At 33.5% G+C, this 18,072-nt stretch overlaps 2 protein-coding genes across 2 annotated transcripts in view; both read left to right on the top strand.

Moving 5' to 3' along the window:
- Positions 1–11,022, top strand: part of LOC144425162 (uncharacterized) — a 33,317-nt gene extending 22,295 nt beyond the window's left edge. Inside the window, exons 30-54 of the mRNA XM_078114553.1 lie at positions 306–397; positions 546–736; positions 841–1,033; positions 1,583–1,697; positions 2,244–2,398; positions 3,074–3,208; positions 3,413–3,549; positions 3,901–4,025; positions 4,669–4,843; positions 5,011–5,190; positions 5,418–5,495; positions 5,740–5,851; positions 5,997–6,158; positions 6,494–6,682; positions 7,089–7,214; positions 7,313–7,503; positions 7,879–8,073; positions 8,745–8,937; positions 9,051–9,162; positions 9,283–9,431; positions 9,503–9,673; positions 9,753–9,815; positions 9,984–10,100; positions 10,324–10,382; positions 10,465–11,022. Of these exons, the coding sequence (XP_077970679.1) occupies positions 306–397; positions 546–736; positions 841–1,033; positions 1,583–1,697; positions 2,244–2,398; positions 3,074–3,208; positions 3,413–3,549; positions 3,901–4,025; positions 4,669–4,843; positions 5,011–5,190; positions 5,418–5,495; positions 5,740–5,851; positions 5,997–6,158; positions 6,494–6,682; positions 7,089–7,214; positions 7,313–7,503; positions 7,879–8,073; positions 8,745–8,937; positions 9,051–9,162; positions 9,283–9,431; positions 9,503–9,673; positions 9,753–9,815; positions 9,984–10,100; positions 10,324–10,382; positions 10,465–10,494 (3,445 nt within the window). The 3' untranslated portion in view covers positions 10,495–11,022. The remainder of the gene's footprint in view (positions 1–305; positions 398–545; positions 737–840; positions 1,034–1,582; positions 1,698–2,243; positions 2,399–3,073; positions 3,209–3,412; positions 3,550–3,900; positions 4,026–4,668; positions 4,844–5,010; positions 5,191–5,417; positions 5,496–5,739; positions 5,852–5,996; positions 6,159–6,493; positions 6,683–7,088; positions 7,215–7,312; positions 7,504–7,878; positions 8,074–8,744; positions 8,938–9,050; positions 9,163–9,282; positions 9,432–9,502; positions 9,674–9,752; positions 9,816–9,983; positions 10,101–10,323; positions 10,383–10,464) is intronic.
- A 964-nt stretch (positions 11,023–11,986) lies between these two features.
- Positions 11,987–18,072, top strand: part of LOC120328340 (uncharacterized) — a 33,457-nt gene continuing 27,371 nt past the window's right edge. The window contains exons 1-10 of the mRNA XM_078114554.1: positions 11,987–12,837; positions 13,276–13,433; positions 13,902–14,011; positions 14,453–14,604; positions 14,763–14,841; positions 15,052–15,193; positions 15,521–15,659; positions 16,002–16,067; positions 16,708–16,843; positions 17,023–17,209. Coding sequence (XP_077970680.1) covers positions 12,789–12,837; positions 13,276–13,433; positions 13,902–14,011; positions 14,453–14,604; positions 14,763–14,841; positions 15,052–15,193; positions 15,521–15,659; positions 16,002–16,067; positions 16,708–16,843; positions 17,023–17,209 — 1,218 coding nt within the window. The 5' untranslated portion in view covers positions 11,987–12,788. The remainder of the gene's footprint in view (positions 12,838–13,275; positions 13,434–13,901; positions 14,012–14,452; positions 14,605–14,762; positions 14,842–15,051; positions 15,194–15,520; positions 15,660–16,001; positions 16,068–16,707; positions 16,844–17,022; positions 17,210–18,072) is intronic.

Here is an 18,072-nt window from a genome sequence, read left to right as displayed (position 1 = left end):
ATCAATTTTCCAAAATTCAAACGTAGATTTATTGAGAGAGAAAAAAATTGATTATGCTGTTGAAATTGCACATTTTATATATAAGTTAGTGAATCTAAACCGGTGACACCTCCCGCTTGCCCCACGAGTATCACTTGTCCCACGTGTCAGACTTTGCCCTGGGTCAAGAGAGACACGTGGGACGCATGGGACAAGTGAGACACGTGGGAGAAGTGAGACACGTAGGGCAAGCGGGACAGGTGGGACAAGACATGTTTGAGACACCGATTATTTAATCTGATCTTTTATAACTTGTTCCATCACAGGTATACTCCAATAGCGTTTTCGTTCACCAATCCTGAAATGAATTGCCCAACTGGTTGGATTCCATACGGAGAATCTTGCTATTTGTCTGTTTGTGAGTACTTACTACATATGTATCAATGTTGATCAGCTGATAATAAAAAAAACTTGACCTGTGGTCCTAATTTCTGGGAGTAAATTATGATGCGGTTTGATGCGGGTAAATACGTAATGTTTGTTGACCTCACATTTTCATTCTGCAGCGGATGAGGCCATTTGGGAAGCAGCAGAGGCAGCATGTGAAGTTTTTGATTCTAATCTTGTTTCAATCAAAAATGACGTTGATCAAGATTTTGTTTGGCAGACTATGACATTGAGTGGACAATCAGATCTTTGGATTGGTCTCAATAGTATTGCATCCCCGAATGAATATCAGTGGACCGATGGTACCTTTGTAAGTCAACTACCAGTCATATATGTATTTAGTTTGATTCTGGTGTTTGATGCAACAACACAAAACAGTACACCAGATAATTTAATTATCTTTTTTATTATTAGGTACAATACACTGCTTGGGATGCTAGACAACCTGACCGAAGCGTTCAAAGTTGTATTCATTTATCAGTTGATACGGGAAAGTGGGACGATGATGTTTGTGAAATTCCTCGTCCATTCATGTGCAAAAAACCTAAAGGATATTACACACATGAACCTGGATCTGAACCTACTGCTCCACCTGGTTGTGATGAAGGTGAAATGAAATATGCATTTTTAAGGGGATTTTAATCTGCGGTGACAACCAACTATTGTGTCATCTTCGAACTCATAAATTTTAAAAAAGTGTAATTTCAATGCAATTCAGATTATGTAGTTTCTTTTTTAGTTCTATCTGACTGAAATATGTTCCTCCATACCTATATCATTTAACTGCTCGGCAGTGTGGCACATCGCGCTAAATGTTGGGAATACACTTGCCACCGCACCTCTGATTTCACATTGTGGATTTACACGTTCGAATCCAGGGAGGGACACATATGTGCGATAGGATTGCTGGACTACTCATCGCCGTAGGGTGGTTCATGTAACCGCTGGTGGGTACGACTTCCTCCAGCATCAAGTCCATGCATCTGAGACAAATAATTGGCTAACTAAACCCATACCCAACATGGACTAGTAACTGGACGAGAGGCCGTGTTTCGTCATATGATTAAGGCGTCTTATCGGATTTCCTCTCCCCCAAGATAAATATGTGAATCATATCTTATCCTAACAAACTTAACTATGATTTATCTACCTTTAGGTTGGGTTCCATATCACGGACTCTGCTATTTATTTACAAGAGAAGCCTACACTTATGATGAATCAAAACAATTTTGTGCTGATAATGGTGGAGTTCCCATCGACATTCTTGACAAGTAATATGTCTTATTGGAAAGTAGACGCACTAGATAAAATACTAAATAAATTTTAGTTAAATACTTTCAGAATGTATTATGTCTAATGAATTAAGGTACCAAACGTTTTGTAGCTGATGATCATTATATTACGTAAGTTTGAAAAAATCTCAAAGTTAGTGAGAACACACAGGCTGCAAGTCTAATTTTGAGAAAGATCTATAAAGTCCGTTTAGTATTTTCTTCGTTCCTTCGTATCCAAGTCTTAGCACACAATTTACACAGTTCACTTATTAGGGTCATTTTTAGATCATTTCTACAGATGATCTTAACAATCCAATTGAAATCCCCTTGAAAACCCATTTTTCTTCATTTTGATTTAATTAGGGCAAAATAAAAAAAATGGCACATTTTGTTGCATATGCTTGTAGCTGTAGTTACGTAGTTATAAATTATTTTATGTGTGCATTACATTATGTTCAGGGTGCCATTCCAAACGTTTCTACTAAGTATACTAACTTCTATTTGCAAGACTTCCTCACAAATATACTACCTTTCCCCCTACAGATACACACAAAGTTTCTTGCACACTGTGATAGGAGCTGAAGATTACAGATGGTGGATTGGATTGACAGGAACTGCCATAATTGGTGGATCATCGTGGACTTGGGAAAGTGGATATCCCCTCAGTGCTTATGATAATTGGGCTCGTGGAAATCCTGGTAGGTAGGAGGAGTCAAGTAGTCAAGTAGTCCTGGAGTAGTCAAGTAGTTTATATCAAGTAACTGACTTTGTAGAATTCAATTCGATATATAATATCTATATCTAATATCATTAAGCTCGGCGATGTCTAGCATCGTTAAGCATTAGGAATGCATTCGCCAGCGCAGCTCTGATTACCCTACGAATCCTGTGGGGAATTACCGTATTTCCCGGCGAATAAGTCTCTTTTCTAGAACCAAATTTTTGGCCTGATTTTGAGGGGGGTCGTCTTTTTAGGCGAGTATGGTATTTTATACCATTATTAACCAATGTACAATCGCCGGCGACCACTCAAAAGGCATTGCATGGTAATTTGAGATTCCGATGTTGACGCGATTTTACTACCCCCACTTATTGGCAGGTTATATGCAAAAACCCATTTTTTTCAGGCTTAAAAACGGGCCTCGTTCTATTTACGGGATAGACTTATTTGCCGAGAAATACAGTATTATATGCAAAAAGATTGCTAGACTCCTCGCCACCGTAGGGTGGTTTATATAACCGCTGGTTGGTTACGGCTTCCTCCACTATTAAGTCGATCCATCTGAAACAAATAACTGGCCTACTAACCACATTCCTGACATCTTGTCGTACTTTATCACAAACAATTCTTTCCAAATGATGTTTTTCAACAGACATTACCAATGGAGGATGTGCGGTTTTTTATGGTGGCCAATTTGGTTCTGGAATGTGGTATAGCTACCTATGTCAAACACATGCGTTCTCTATTTGCCAAAGTCAACGTGAAGGATATACTCCCCCACCTAAAAGTAAGTGAATATGTATTTTCATTTCATTTTATAGATGATAATTTAGATCAAGTATTGCTGCGCATGCATTAAATTAGTAAATTGAAAATTTACAATGTCTTACTTATGATATTAAATGTATAAAGAAATAAGTCATAACAACTAATACAATTCTAAACTTCATTATCGGAATTTACATTTTTTGTTTTGTGTATTTATTTTTAGCCACACCACCTCCATCAGGAGGATGTCCTGGTGGTTGGGAAACTCCTGATGAAAACAGTGGATATTGTTATAGGGCTTATGTACTTGATGAAGTTGAGTATGGTGGTCGAGTCAGCTGGAATAATGCATATCATCAGGTTAGTAGAATCAATCAACCGATAAGACGGCTTAATCATATAGCGAACCCCGGCATCTCGTCTGGTTACCAATCCATGTCGGATATAGAATTAGTAAGCCATTTATTTTGTTTTCAGATGCACATACATACTTTGACTTGCATACTTGCATATTTAGTCCGTCCCATGTATAAAATATAGATAGATGGTATATAAAATCAAACACCTGCATTTATACTACTGAAGTAGCACAGATCAATAATGTACGCTTGAACATATTGTATGCTCACAACTTTGATCACAAATAATGTATCAAAATGTTTAATACGATTACCTCTTGCTTTTTGTGACAAAAAATATGTGTTATTTAAGTGTCTTGCATATGGTGGAGATTTGATCTCATTGCACAGTGTGGACGAAGAAACCTTCCTTTTAACTCTTCTCAAAAATACATTAAAAGGAGAATCCTACGGATTTTGGATAGGACTCAACAACAAGTAAATAAAGTTTATATTTATTATTTACTATGTCTGCTCTTAATGGATACTGTAACAGCCCAATATCATAAAATAGAAATGTTATTGAGTCTAAGGTCAGTTTGAATTTCATCGCTGGAGTGAAGTCTTCTTACCCCAACAGAGGACTAATCAGTATGTAATGAGGATGACATAGGATTTACATATTCATCCCGAAGGAAAGGAAAGTCGATAAGACAGCTTAATAATATGGTTAATCGAGACCTTTCATATGGTTACTAGTCCATGTCAGGTACTAGCCTATGCCGGCGAGAAGTTCAACAAACTTCTCAAACACAATAACCACCCACAGGATTCATACCTGCGAACTAACACCAATGGTCGGCCTAATCATAGGGTATGCCACACCGCCGATAAGATCTCTATATTTCATTTTTTGTCATGGCTTGCAGTAATACATACACCATTTGTGATTTTTGTCCAAGTTTAGTTTATTGCAAGTCTTCTACTAAATGACTCAATTTACAGTATACTGCCCAATCAATTTTACTTCCTTGACGAGTGAAATGCAGTGAAAATTCTAGACCTTTTTAAAATTTGCACAAGTTAAGTCTGATTTGACTTAAGCGATTTGATCTTCTTAATATTGTGCAAAATTTTGCAGAGCTACAGCTTCTGAATTACTCGAAGGAGGGTGGGAATGGACTGATGGTTCTGCTGTAAATTATGTCAGTTGGGGTGTTGGATATCCTGATAATCCTCGCGAGAAAAATTGTGTTGAATTGAGATTTGAAGGGAATGTTGGAGTGGGAGCATGGAAAAATATAGATTGTGATAATGTAAGGCTTTTAGTGGCCTGTTGTTCTTTTTAAATTGAGTTTCTGTTGATTAATTATATTGCTGTATAGTTTATCATGTAATTATGAAGAATATTAGATTTGATAGAAGCGATTTTTAGCACAGTATTTAATGTTTAGACCAATACTTACTACTATATTTTGTTCAGAAACGTGACTTGATTTGCAAGTTAAAGAAAGGAATAGAAATTATTCTTCCGACCGAACCACCAACTGGAAAACCCAATGCACAATGCGGATCTGCTGAGGATGGTATATGGCTTGAATATGAAGGATGGTGTTATCTATTTAATGATTTTGATATAACCAATTTCCATGCTGCTGAAGATGTGAGTGCTATTATTTATTTGAGAAATATAAATGTCTTCATATAATATTAACATCTATTTTATTGCTTTACTTATCAAGTTTTATAATCTTTTTACACTTTTTATGTCTATTTTCTACCTGTGTATATATGTGTTGTATATTTGTATTGGTAGATGAGTTAGAATGAGTGGTGCTTATAACACACGATTTGTTTTATTCTGTTTTTATGCTTTCATTTTTTGTGCAGACATGTATGACAAAAGGGGGACATTTAACTTCTCTTCATAGTCACAATGAACAATCATTTATGACAGCACAACTACAGGTATATATTTTGGCCACAAGATAAAAAGTAATGATGAAAGTTTTTCTAACATGCTAGTTTGTGTCAGTTCTCAACAATTATCCAAATGTAACTATTTTATGAATATATTTGTTTTTACTTGAATGCAAATACATACTTTAAAATAATATAAAAATATTTTCATCTTTTTGTCAGTTTGTTAAAATGATTTATCGAAACAAAGCACTTAACAATTATTTTATGTGTGATCTTTTAATTTTATCAGAGCATGAATGGAACTGTTAGATATTGGATTGGAATGAGTGAAATCGGAGGTATTGATGGTGAATTTATCTGGTCCGACGGAACTGCAATTGATTTTGTCAACTGGAATAGCGGTAGGTACCACTTAAATTTTCATTTTTATTAGTTTGAATACTCAACACGATAATCCATGAGAATTACTTTGTTACAATGTAGAAGATATCAAGATCAGTGTTTAGCAATGACTGTATTGATAAAACCGAATTGTTTTTAATTCAGGAGAACCAAATAATCATCAAGGTTCTGAACAATGTGTTGACATGCTTCAGTCAAATGGCAGATGGAATGATGCAAATTGTGGAATGGATTTTGCCGGTTATGTTTGCAAAAAAAGAATAGGTAATCCTCCAAATCCGCCACAGCCAACAGAGCAATGGCCAGGTATTACATAGGAATTTTATTTTTCTATTCCATTGTTTTATATCAGTTGAATTAGAAATGCACTGTCATGTCAATTTCTGATTCTGGTAGGGTCAGAAAAATATTGTAGCCTACAGGTATTTCTTATGTAATCATTGTTTTTGCTTTTTTGTTGTCTGGAATTTTACCTATTCAATTGCTTAGCCTCAACATTTGGGACATTTTAATGGAGAAACACTTGAAAGAAAGAAATTGTGTAGATTGTATCAAATTAATGTATAAGATATATCCATATCGTCAAGACAATTACATCTGTCACATAACAATATAACATATAAAATGTTATTATTATATAGGTGGATGTCCATCTGAATGGTTGATGTTTGACAATTACTGTTACCAAGTTCACGGAGAATACACAGTTTGTGCAACAGATGCAGATGATTGGAGTGATGGAGAATGTCGTGCGGGATGGTACGATGCTCGTGATAAATGTCGTGATATTGGTGGTGATTTGGTGACGATTCATAACAAATATGAAAATGGTACGAAATATTTTTAAATCAGTACTATTTAAACTTTCTTATCATGAAACACTTGGCACAGCCAAATTTTTTTGCAATCCCCAGGAACTGAAATAATAATAAACTAAAATTTAATAATACGGAAAATATTAAAAAATAATAATAAAATTCACAATACTTTCTATGAGACAGTTTTCATATTTTTGCACAAAAGGTCCAATCTTGGCTCTTTTTGGTGATGGTGGGTCTCAGTACTGGTTTCAAATCTTCAAATTTGTTCAACATAAGTTAGTATCGATATATATTTACGCAACCCCATTAAGCCCTTTTGCGATCCACCAGCGGATCAGTAATTCCAGTTTGAAGACCCCCATTTCAGAATATAAATTCTTTAGCCCATTTTTAATATTAATTTCCAATTTCCAAGCTTTTGTTGCTGCACAAATAATGAGGGTGCCAATAAATGTCTGGATTGGCATGAGTGATCTACATTGGTACAACAAATATACATGGTCAACAGGGGAACAAGTCACATACACAAACTGGTACTCAGGTAAAGTTGTTTTCTATTGAAGACGACATTTTTGTTAGAAATGTATTGTGTTATCTCCATAAAATAATGTAACAAATTGTATCGGCGCTTTTTATTAGGTGAACCAAATCATTGGAATGGGGAAGAAAACTGTGTTGAAATGCATCACAGAGAAGATGTTGTTGGAAGGTGGAACGATAATAGATGTGAAAATTCTATTTCGTATGTGTGTCAGGCAAAAAAAGATCCGACTATATCAGATGGATTACAAATAAACAATAATAAAAAATGCCCACAAGGATGGATGCAGGCAAGAGTTTCAATATATTTTGGATAAGATTCACATATTTATCTTGTGGGAGACAAGAGCCGAAAAACCGCCTTAATCATATGGCAAACCACGGTTTCCCAAACGATTACCAGTTCATATCGAGTATGGGTTTAGCCAGCCAGTTATTTTGTTTTCAAATGCATGGACTTGATAGTGGAGTCAGTCGTAACCAACCACTGGTTACATGAACCACCTACTACAACAGCAAGCAATCCAGCCATCTATTCCCACACAATTATCTTTCAGGAGATGTGTGTGCGGTGGCAAGCGCATTATTTACTAATATTTTTAATCACAATTCAGATGCGCTTTTCAACACTAAATTCACTTTTCCTCATGATACTATTTTTTTAGTATGACACAATAAATGGAAATTACATTTGCTATTATCTGGACACGACAGAACGTACTTTTGACGAAGCAATGGCAAACTGCCAAAAAATGAAATCTGGTGCAAACTTAGCCAGTTATCAGACGATGTATGAACAACATTTTGTTACAAGTTATATTCGAGATACAACAGCCTGGATTGGAATGACATATGATATGGTATGACTAACAGTCAATTCAAAAACTTGAAATCAATACAAATATCAGTTTTGGCCATTTTTGTATTAAACCTATGTATCAGATATCAAATTTGAGGTTTTAGGGATTTCTGTTTGGAAAACTACATTCAACTATGTTCTCAATACAAACATTTGTTGTGTTATTTGTGTTATAAAATTTGTTGAGTTTTAAAAAGCATCAGTTTTAAGTCAGTTGTCAAACAATACCAGAAGCGGGTGCTATGTCATATTCTGTATACAATACAGTTGGAACACTGAAGGAAAAAATCATTAATATTAATTGTAATTTTTTAGTATTGCAATATCCATATTGAATAGAGAATCTGAATTCTTAATTTGAATATAAATATCATTTATTCATTCATTTATTTTGTACATTTTAAAATGTCTTTATAAATCTTCTTCAAGCTTGTTCTTTGTTGTTACTTTTTACATAGCAGTGCTCATTTATACATAAAGAAAGTATGTCAATATTGTATACATGAAAAAAACGCTTTACAAAATAAGATTAGAAATAAGATGCATCACTCTTAATTAAGTTTTGAGGAAATTCAATTTTTTTGTACTTAGTGTATTGACCATTTCTGACAAGAAAATCTTCATTAGGTGTAATAATATTTTTTACCACAGAGGAATATACATATTTTTTAGGATGACGATGAAGATGCAAATCAATGGAAATGGGTTGACAATTGGCCAGTATGGATTTCAAATTGGGGTGAATATGAACCAGGATCTGATCTTAACAAACTTTGTGTGTTAAACAAGGATTCTATTTTGGGATCAGAATGGATCACAGAAAGTTGTGATGCTATGTATCCTTCTGTATGTAGATGGACCACAGGTTCGTTATTTATTTATAGACTTTACATGTTTGCATAACTTTTTATACTTAGTGATGTTTGTTATTAGTGTAATTATTGTTCATTTCTGTAATGATTTATTTTGTTACTTTAGAATCAATTCCACCCACTCCTGGTGAAGTGGATGGCACATGTATAGATAAAACATGGCAACAATATGGTGGTTTTTGTTATAAAACTTTCCCATCAATGGGGGATCCTATGAAGTAAGTATTATTTGATCCATACATTGTTTGTGTCATACGTTTGCAACAATAGAATTGCGGAATTTGATGAAATTGAAACTCAGGCCAGTAAAAGATTATTTTATTTTTATATTATTTTAGTGCTTATACTTGGGCTGATGCAGAAATAAAATGCAATGAAATATCAGGTCATCTTGTCAGTATCGGATCAAGGACACAAACAGAATGGTTAAATTCCTGGTCAAATACATCAGAATCATTATGGATTGGTTTGAGAGATAACGGCCAAGGTAAAGTAGAGAAAATGAATGACTATCTGTTCTACTTTTTGACACTAATATGGAAAATTTCAATTTATAAGGTGGTTGGTCATGGACAGATAACAGACCTGTTTCGTATACAAACTGGAATTCTGGTGAACCAAACAATGTTGGCGAAAACGGAGAGGATTGTGTGGAAATTTATCCAGATGGAAAATGGAATGATAACGAGTGTGTGAAGGAACAAGGATATATGTGCAAAGTACCTAAAAGTATGGAAAATGTCACTGATTATCTTGTATACTTATTTGTTATTATTATTATAATATTTACTAAACCTATTGTCTATAGTGATTGGAACCGACAGCGATGGGAATGTCATACATTATCAAACACCTGCACCATATTCGGGAGGTTAGTTTTGTGTTTTTCATTCAGAGATTGTTATTTAGTCATTTAATGGTTTCAAATTACCATCTGTTAAGCAAATTATATATTGTTCCATCTTGGTTATAAAGATATATAATTTGATTAAAAATTTAAAATGAATTGAACAATATTCTGCATCTTTAATCGTTTCAGGTGCTAATGTTGGAGTTATAGTTGGTGCTGTATTGGGAAGTATTGTAGCATTGCTTTTAATTGCTGGTGTTGCTTTTTACTATAAAAGGAATGGAGGTTTTGGTTCAAAATCATCAGGTATGTCCTTTTTTTTATTCAAAAAATACAAGCAGAACGACAATTGTTGGAAAGAGTAAAATAATGTTAGAATGCTTGCTTTAAAAAAATTCTATGCTTTGATATTTCATAACAACAAAATGTGTAATATTTTTCATGTTTCAAGAAAATAATTGAATGAAAATTATTATCATTTCTGATAACAAATGCCTGAAAAATATACTATTCTATTTTTCACTATCAGGAGCACAGGATCCAATGAGCTTTGAAAATCCACAATATAAAATCTCACCAAATGATGGGGTAAGACTTTTACAGTTAAATGTTGATGTGTATTTCAGTGAAAAAAAAAATACTAAACTTAATTTTTTATTCTGTTGTTCAGATTGAAGTTTCTGGAACCAGCAATGCCTGATATTTGAAATTATTACTAATTTGTCAAAATTTAATTTATTGATTTAATTCTATTTTTTGTTACCTCTAACTGTTACTTCCATGCAATAAATACATTTACTCTTTAATTTCTTTTATTGAACCAACAATGGTCACTATTCAACTAACGTCACAAATTTTGTATTATTTCAGTGTGTGTGTCGTTTTTTGTGTGAAGTATTAATTTTATTTCAACTGCCTCATTACCATGTTTTAAAGAATGGAACCTCATTGACAATTATTTCTGTTTTCAGTTTGTTTTTTGAATGTTTTCACACTAGAACTGCATAAAATCATGTTAATTCAAGAAAAGAGGTTGTATTAGTTTTTTGTGACCTTGAGTTCTAACAAACATTTGTTTTAAAACAAATAGCAAAGACGTCAATATTTAAGCATGACTGCCCAATATTTTCAACATATTTAAAGAGTATATGTGTTTCTTTTCTGATTGCTAATAAAAGATATTTATGACTTTATTAAATCATCACTTCAAAAACGTTTTGTTTCTTAAAGTTTGATTTATTATAACCTTTTCTTGATTTTCTGTTTTTTTTTAGATTATATAAATATATATACTACATATATTGCTAAATGTAAATTGATATTATTCAAGCTTGCTTCTTCTGTACATTATGTTGTAATATATCTTGAAATTATGGAATAGTATATTCTACTGAGCTGTTGAAATAACTTTGATATCAGGTAACATAGATTTATTTTGTATTATAGTAATTTTTAATATAAAAGTATACCAATATACAGTAATTGAATATTTTTTTTGGAATCAGACTTTTTTGTAGTGAGAACTAAAAATATACCACAATATAGACCAACCATACTTTTATTCAATTTTATTTTTTACAGCAACACAAAACAATGAAAAAATGTTTAGATCATTGTAGAAAAACATAAACTTTTGTTGATAAACAGATTGTTAAAAACCAAATGTGATTATTTTTATGTCAAAATCTGTAGTGTAACTAGTCAGTAGACTGAATGGTCCACAATAAATCCCATATGTTAAATTTGATTATCTAGAAAGCTTAAAAATGCTCTTACTAGAATTTAACTATGGCTATCAGTTCTGTGTTTTGGTGTAACTATTTCAGTGTATAATTTCTGTGAATTTCAGTATATAATATACAAACACAACCGCATCTATGACGTTAAATATAAAAATAAGCAGTGAACATGAGTTCAATGATATCACTTGAATCCAGACAATATTCTTATAACCATGTTTAGATTAGATTTTAATAATTTTTTATTTCTACAGAAATCATTATTCAACATCAATATGGAAATATCAGGAGTCCTAGACATCTTCAAAACTCCTTTATTCAGTATTAATAATACAATTTACTGTACTTTTGAATAAGATCGAAAAGCGGTCAGCCATTTTAATTATCATTTACATGTTTAATCAAGTCATTTATCTGTTCACAATTGAACTTTTGTGATGTTCGATTCCAATCCTAATATACAATGTATTTGTATATATATATAATTTCAGTTTAGTAGGTTATAATTCAATTATAAACATTTATCACTTGGGAGATAAAAAGCAGATTAGACTGCTTAATCATATTGCGAACCACAGCCTCTCAACTGGTTACCAGTCTATGTCAGGTAATAGGATCAGTTAGCCAGTTATTTTTTCAGATGCACGAATTTGAATAATTGCATAAAACTCACTCATTTGTTTAATATTGATTAGAGTTAACACAGTGATTATACTTTTCTTTCTTTTAGAGCAATAATTGAGGCCAAATATGCGCTTATGTAGCTACAGCCAATTCCTTAACCATATGTATTTGTAGTACCGGTACTTATAAGTAACACAATCTACATTACAGAATGGACTTGTTTGCAAAGTAAAATGAAGATATAATCATTACATGACAATTGAAGACAACAAATTATTTGATACATGCAAATATTACTTCACTGTTAACTGAAATCAATCTTTATTTCTTTCTGAAATTGTTGTCGCATAAAAATAAAGAATTCTATAACCTGTATAACTTTTATATATTTTCCACTTTCCTATAGAAAATCTCTGGTCATGAAACTAACTTTGTCATATTACTCAAGTTTATTATTCAATGATCTGTCATGTCATAATAATCCTTTACGCCAGTTGTTTGGTGAATGTTGAAGATTGGAATTTTGTTTTTATCTACATGACATGCATATTTTTTTGTTTAAGATGATTTATTTAAGAGTTTTGTTTTTATACCAACATTTTTATATATCACTATTGAAATAAGTAATAAGATGTGGAAAGAAATATTGCATAACACAGTCTTTGCACTTTTAATATCAGGTAATATTATTTTAAATGAATATTTTCAAGTTATGAGGCTTGGTCGACCTTGTTGATTTCTCAATGTTGCCTGGTCGTTTTAATTATTTTTTGTCATTTTTCACTGCATTATTGTGTAGTTTTCAATTGTTTTAGGGAATGAATCATTATCCCTCTTTATGTGATTTGTAATAAAACTTCTCAAATTGGAATACTAATGTTGCCAGCCATTTTAGTGCTAAAGTATTTCAAATTTTGCTTAGCAATATATTTTTGGATGCAATATTTCGCTTATATTTTTATTACCTGTGAATTCAAAACCTCACTTCAGACAAGAATTTGAATAACCATCTAATGAGATGGATAAACTGGCTGCATAATTTTCTAGAAGAAATGGAAAAATATTCTATGTCAGATTGTTGTTGCTAGGTTTGATCGGTTTTATTTTGTATGTTCCAGGATGTGTGAGTGTTTGTCCAAGTGATTGGGAAGAAAACAATGGAAAATGTTATTTCTTTTCATTTGGAAAAGTAGCGGTTCTTCCATGGCATCAAGCCCAATCACAGTGTGAATCATTGCTTGGAAACCTTGTTGTAATTGATGATGCATTGGAAAATGTATGTACCCAAACCAACATATGTATAGTATATCGTCATTTTTCCTAATATCATCTATGCCGGTGCTATTAAACTTTTTCATCACGCCCCATGTGCCGTGGCCAAATTTTTTTGCGACCCCCAAAAGCTAAAATATAAATGAGGTAGAATTTAAAAGTAACAAAAATATTGTAAAAAAAAAAATAAAAAAACTGACAATACATTTAATGGACCAATGTGCTTGAATATTTTGGCAAAAAAGATTGAATCTTGGCTCTATTTCGGTGTTGGTGGGTCTCAGTACTGTTCCCAAATCTTTCAAGTTTGATTGATATTTTGTTTTAACGTAAGTGAGTGTCGAAAAAGATATTACTACGACCCCTATTGAGGTTTTTCGCAACCCCCAGTTTGAAGTTTTTCGGTGCCTGAGACCCCCAGTTTGAAGAGCCCTGATGTATGCTACATTTGTCATTCTTCAATTACTTTCAGGATTTCATTGCAAATCGAATGGGAAATGCTTTCGATACATTTATTGGACTTCATGACTTGAATCAATATGACGATTGGCAGTGGGTAGATGGATCACCATTGACATTCACGTGGGCATATTTACATGTCAGAGTGCATGTGTTCTCATGTTTTGAATATATTGTTTTTGAGCTTTCATACTATTATCATATATTGTAGCATAGTAATTTCCTACTCGGCGAATCGTTGGATTGGCACATCGGTCTAAGTGTAAGAATACGCTCGCCACCGCATCTCTGATTACCCTGTATGGATTCGCAAGTTCGAATCCCATGCGAGGTTAATAATGTGCAAGAAGATGAGCTGAACTCCTCGTCGCCGTAGGGTGGTTCCTGCAACTGCCGGTCGGTAAAGACTTCCTCCACCATCAAGTCCATGCATCTGAAAACAAGTAATTGGCTAACTAATCCCATATCCCTGGGATAAATGTGTAGATCCCATCCTATCCTACTTTATCCTTTTAAATAGGGAATGTATGAATTTTTCAAGCGCTTGTTCTTTTTCATTTACAGTAATTGGATTCCTGGTCAACCAGATCACTGGGACAGTGCACCAGGTGGAACTGAAAATTGTGTGGCATTACCTAGAGCTAATAATGGATTGTGGAATGATCAGAGTTGTTCAATTGCTTCCTCGTATATTTGTGAGCGAACAAATGATTTAGGTAAAAATTTTATTCACTTTTGTAATATTGTACTTGTAATGATAGATTCTTTTGTGACATGCATTATTAATCCTTTGCCATATGAGTAAGCAAGCCATTGTATCATATTTTCTCTCCCCCAAGATAAATATGTAAATCCTATCCAATTCTGATTTCAGACACCATACCCAAATGTAATGTTCAGGATGGATGGCAAGAACTAATGCCTAATCGATGCTACTTATTTGTCTCAGATGCGTAAGTTGACTCATAATTAAGACATGAAATTGATAAAATACAATTTTGCATATATACAAAATCGTTTTTTTAGTAGAAACCATATATAAATAGATTATTTTAGGGCATGGAGGATTAGGTTTGACAATGTGGTGAAATTAGGTGACTCCGACATATGGTGACCAGTCTAAAACTTAGCACTAGCAAAAGCAAATTTGATGTTTTTTGTAGAGTGTCATGGACGACTGCAAATGAACAATGCAAATCAATGGGAGCAGATTTAGTTGCTATCACATCAGATGCTGAACAGAGAGCAATTTCTGTTGAAATAGTTTCAAAAAACAAAAACACATGGATGGGTTTATCAACAGTTGTATGCAATTTGGAATATTTTACATTTAAAATGAAAAAAAATTCATGTTTAGTACCTTTAGTACCTTAGTTTGCTCATTTTTTAAAAGATCATATAATATTTCATTTTCTTGAATTTCTCATTAAATAGCAATCATATTGTAGAAAAATTGAAAAATCTTCTGATTTTTTGGCATAAAGAATAGGATTTTTTGATTTTACCTCACAGAATTTAAACTGGGGAACCCATGCAGGGTAATTAAAGTTGCAGTGATGCTTTCCTAATGCTTATGATTGCAAAGTTATCATAGTAGTAAGTACAGTAAGCTTTTTTTATTTTTTATTCAAGAATCATGTTTCTCAAGACTTTTACTGGAGTAATGAAGTTGATTCATATTCAGACTTATCATATAATAATTGGGCAGATAGTGAACCTGTTGTCAGTTCTTATTCTACTTGTGTGGAGTTGACTCCTGATGCTGCAAATTGTGAGCTTTGATTATTTGTATAACAATGACTCAGCAAAATGGAATAGGATTTAAATAAAATTTGTGCAATTATTATATATGATTTTTTAATTTAATTTAAAACTGTGTAATTTGGATGGGTTAAACAAATTTTTAAAACAATTCTGTTTCAATGGTTCTATTAACTGAAAAATACCATGTATGATTTGTGCATTCAGTTCTCATCTATGAATTTCTGTTACAGAGTGCTTTTTCTATCTTTGTTTCTATGGTTATTTTTATTTTATTGCCATAGTTTTGTATTTGTTCCTGCTGTATATACATGTAATGTATACCCTCTAGTGTCTTACTTATACTTGATAGATTCTCCATGGAAAACACAACGCTGTGGAGAAGAGCATTCCTACATGTGTGAAAGTGCACCCACAGGTATTATTGTTCACTATCTTATAACTATTCATCTTTCTTTTATAGAGTTCTCATTCACACATTGCAGAGCTTCAAACTTGTCAACAAAATTTTTAAGCCATAAATTGTGTCGAACATTATATATATACTTTTTACTGTAAGCATAAAGATATATCTTGCGTTGAGAACACGCTTGCTACCGCACATCTGAATATTCTTAGTGGGTTCAAAGGTTATGTGCGAGAGGATTGCTGGATTTCTTGCCTTCGTAGGTTGGTTCCATTAACCAAGTGCAGTTCCAGCTTCCTCCACCAAGGTCATGCATCAGAAAACAAATAACTGGATAACTAATCCCATCCCCACTCGGACTAGTAACCGACAAGAGACCATGATTCGCCATGTGATTAGGCCGCCTTATTGGTTTTTCCTTCTCTGGATAAATATGTAAATTCTATTCAATTATATATACATATATATTTGGTATATCAGTAGTCACCTTTTTAATTGAATGTCTGCGACTTATCTATGCACCAGTTCATATATGAATATATTTGTATATAACAGTAGCATTACAATACATAGTTGTGTATATTTCTGCGTTTTGGAGTTAACAACGCATAACATATTGTTATTATTTATAAATTTTATCACAAAATTATAGGATCATGTGCTGATGGTTGGAGATTATCAGTCGGAAGATGTTATTTGTTTGTGCTTGCTCAGAATGCATGGGGAACATGGGTTGATGCAAGAGATTACTGTAAAGCCATGGGAGCTAATATTCTAGTAATTGAAACGTGAGTTGTTCATAGGTTCTGACAGATTACATTTGTTTCAAGTACCTTCCTACAGACTGTGTCAGAAAAGTATAATATATCTGCGTAGTAGTCTATTTGTGCCTTATTCTCAATTGCTTTATCACAAAGTTTATAAGTCAAATATCTTTCGAATTTGACAATTTTATTTTGCTTTTCAGTGAAGAAGAACAGCAATATATCAGCCAAGCATTACCAGACTTTGTAGATGCTGGAGCTCAGGAATTTTGGCTCGGTATATCTGATTCAATAGAGGATGGGAATTTTATGTGGGAGGATGAAGTTAATACACCTGTGTCTTCTGGTTCATACATAAACTGGAATAAGAATCAGCCATTGAATAGAGAGGTAGGCATGAATAGAAAAGAGTGTGGTTATGGTGCATTGTGCTAGGTGTTGGGAATACGCTAGCCAGCGCATATCTGATTACCCTGCTTGTAGGTTTGAATCCTGAAGGGGAGCGTTTATCAAACTGTGTTCCGTGGAACACCCCGTTTATTACGTGAAGTGTCCCCAGTGAGTGTTCCGCGCAACAGGGATCGAAGTTGTGCCTAATTTATTCGCCATAGCAATCTCGGTCGTACTTCGACAATTCTGGGTCGTAAATATGATCCCAACTGGCGACAAACAGGCGGACAGGCCTAGCTATCAAAACAGGCCTCGTGCTGGTCTGAATAGCATGGCGTTTTCATTAACCAGTCTATTTCATTACCGTCAGCTCAATCTTTTTAATTGTTGAATCTACAGCAGACTTTTTAATTTGACAATAAGCTAATTTTTTTAGAAAGCACCAATCAATTTTACCTTCCAATTTCTCGGCGTTTCATGAGGCGAGATAAAAAGAGTAGGTGTTTCAGGTTGAAAAAGTTTGAGAAAAGCTGCTGTAGGGGATGATTATGTGTGAGAGAATTGCTGGACTTGTCGGCATAGGGTTGTTCAGATAACTGCTGGTTGGTTGCGGCTTCGTCCGCCATCAAATCCATGCATCTGAAACAAATAACGGGCACCCCTCCTGTGCCCGGAGTGAACTCGTAAGCGGAGATGAGTGGCTGTGGTTTGACATATGATTAAGCTGTCTTATCAGCTTCACTTTCCCCGGGATAAATATGAAAATCCTATCCCATTATGTTATATATTGAAATTGCTTTTCAATTATGTTTCATTATTACTTTTGATGTGTTATTTTGTATTGAAGCTTCCTAAGCTAATTT

This window comes from Styela clava, chromosome 7 (genome assembly GCF_964204865.1).
Source record: "Styela clava chromosome 7, kaStyClav1.hap1.2, whole genome shotgun sequence".
NCBI classification, from domain to species: Eukaryota; Metazoa; Chordata; class Ascidiacea; order Stolidobranchia; family Styelidae; genus Styela; species Styela clava.
This window is presented reverse-complemented; position numbering and strand designations above follow the sequence as displayed.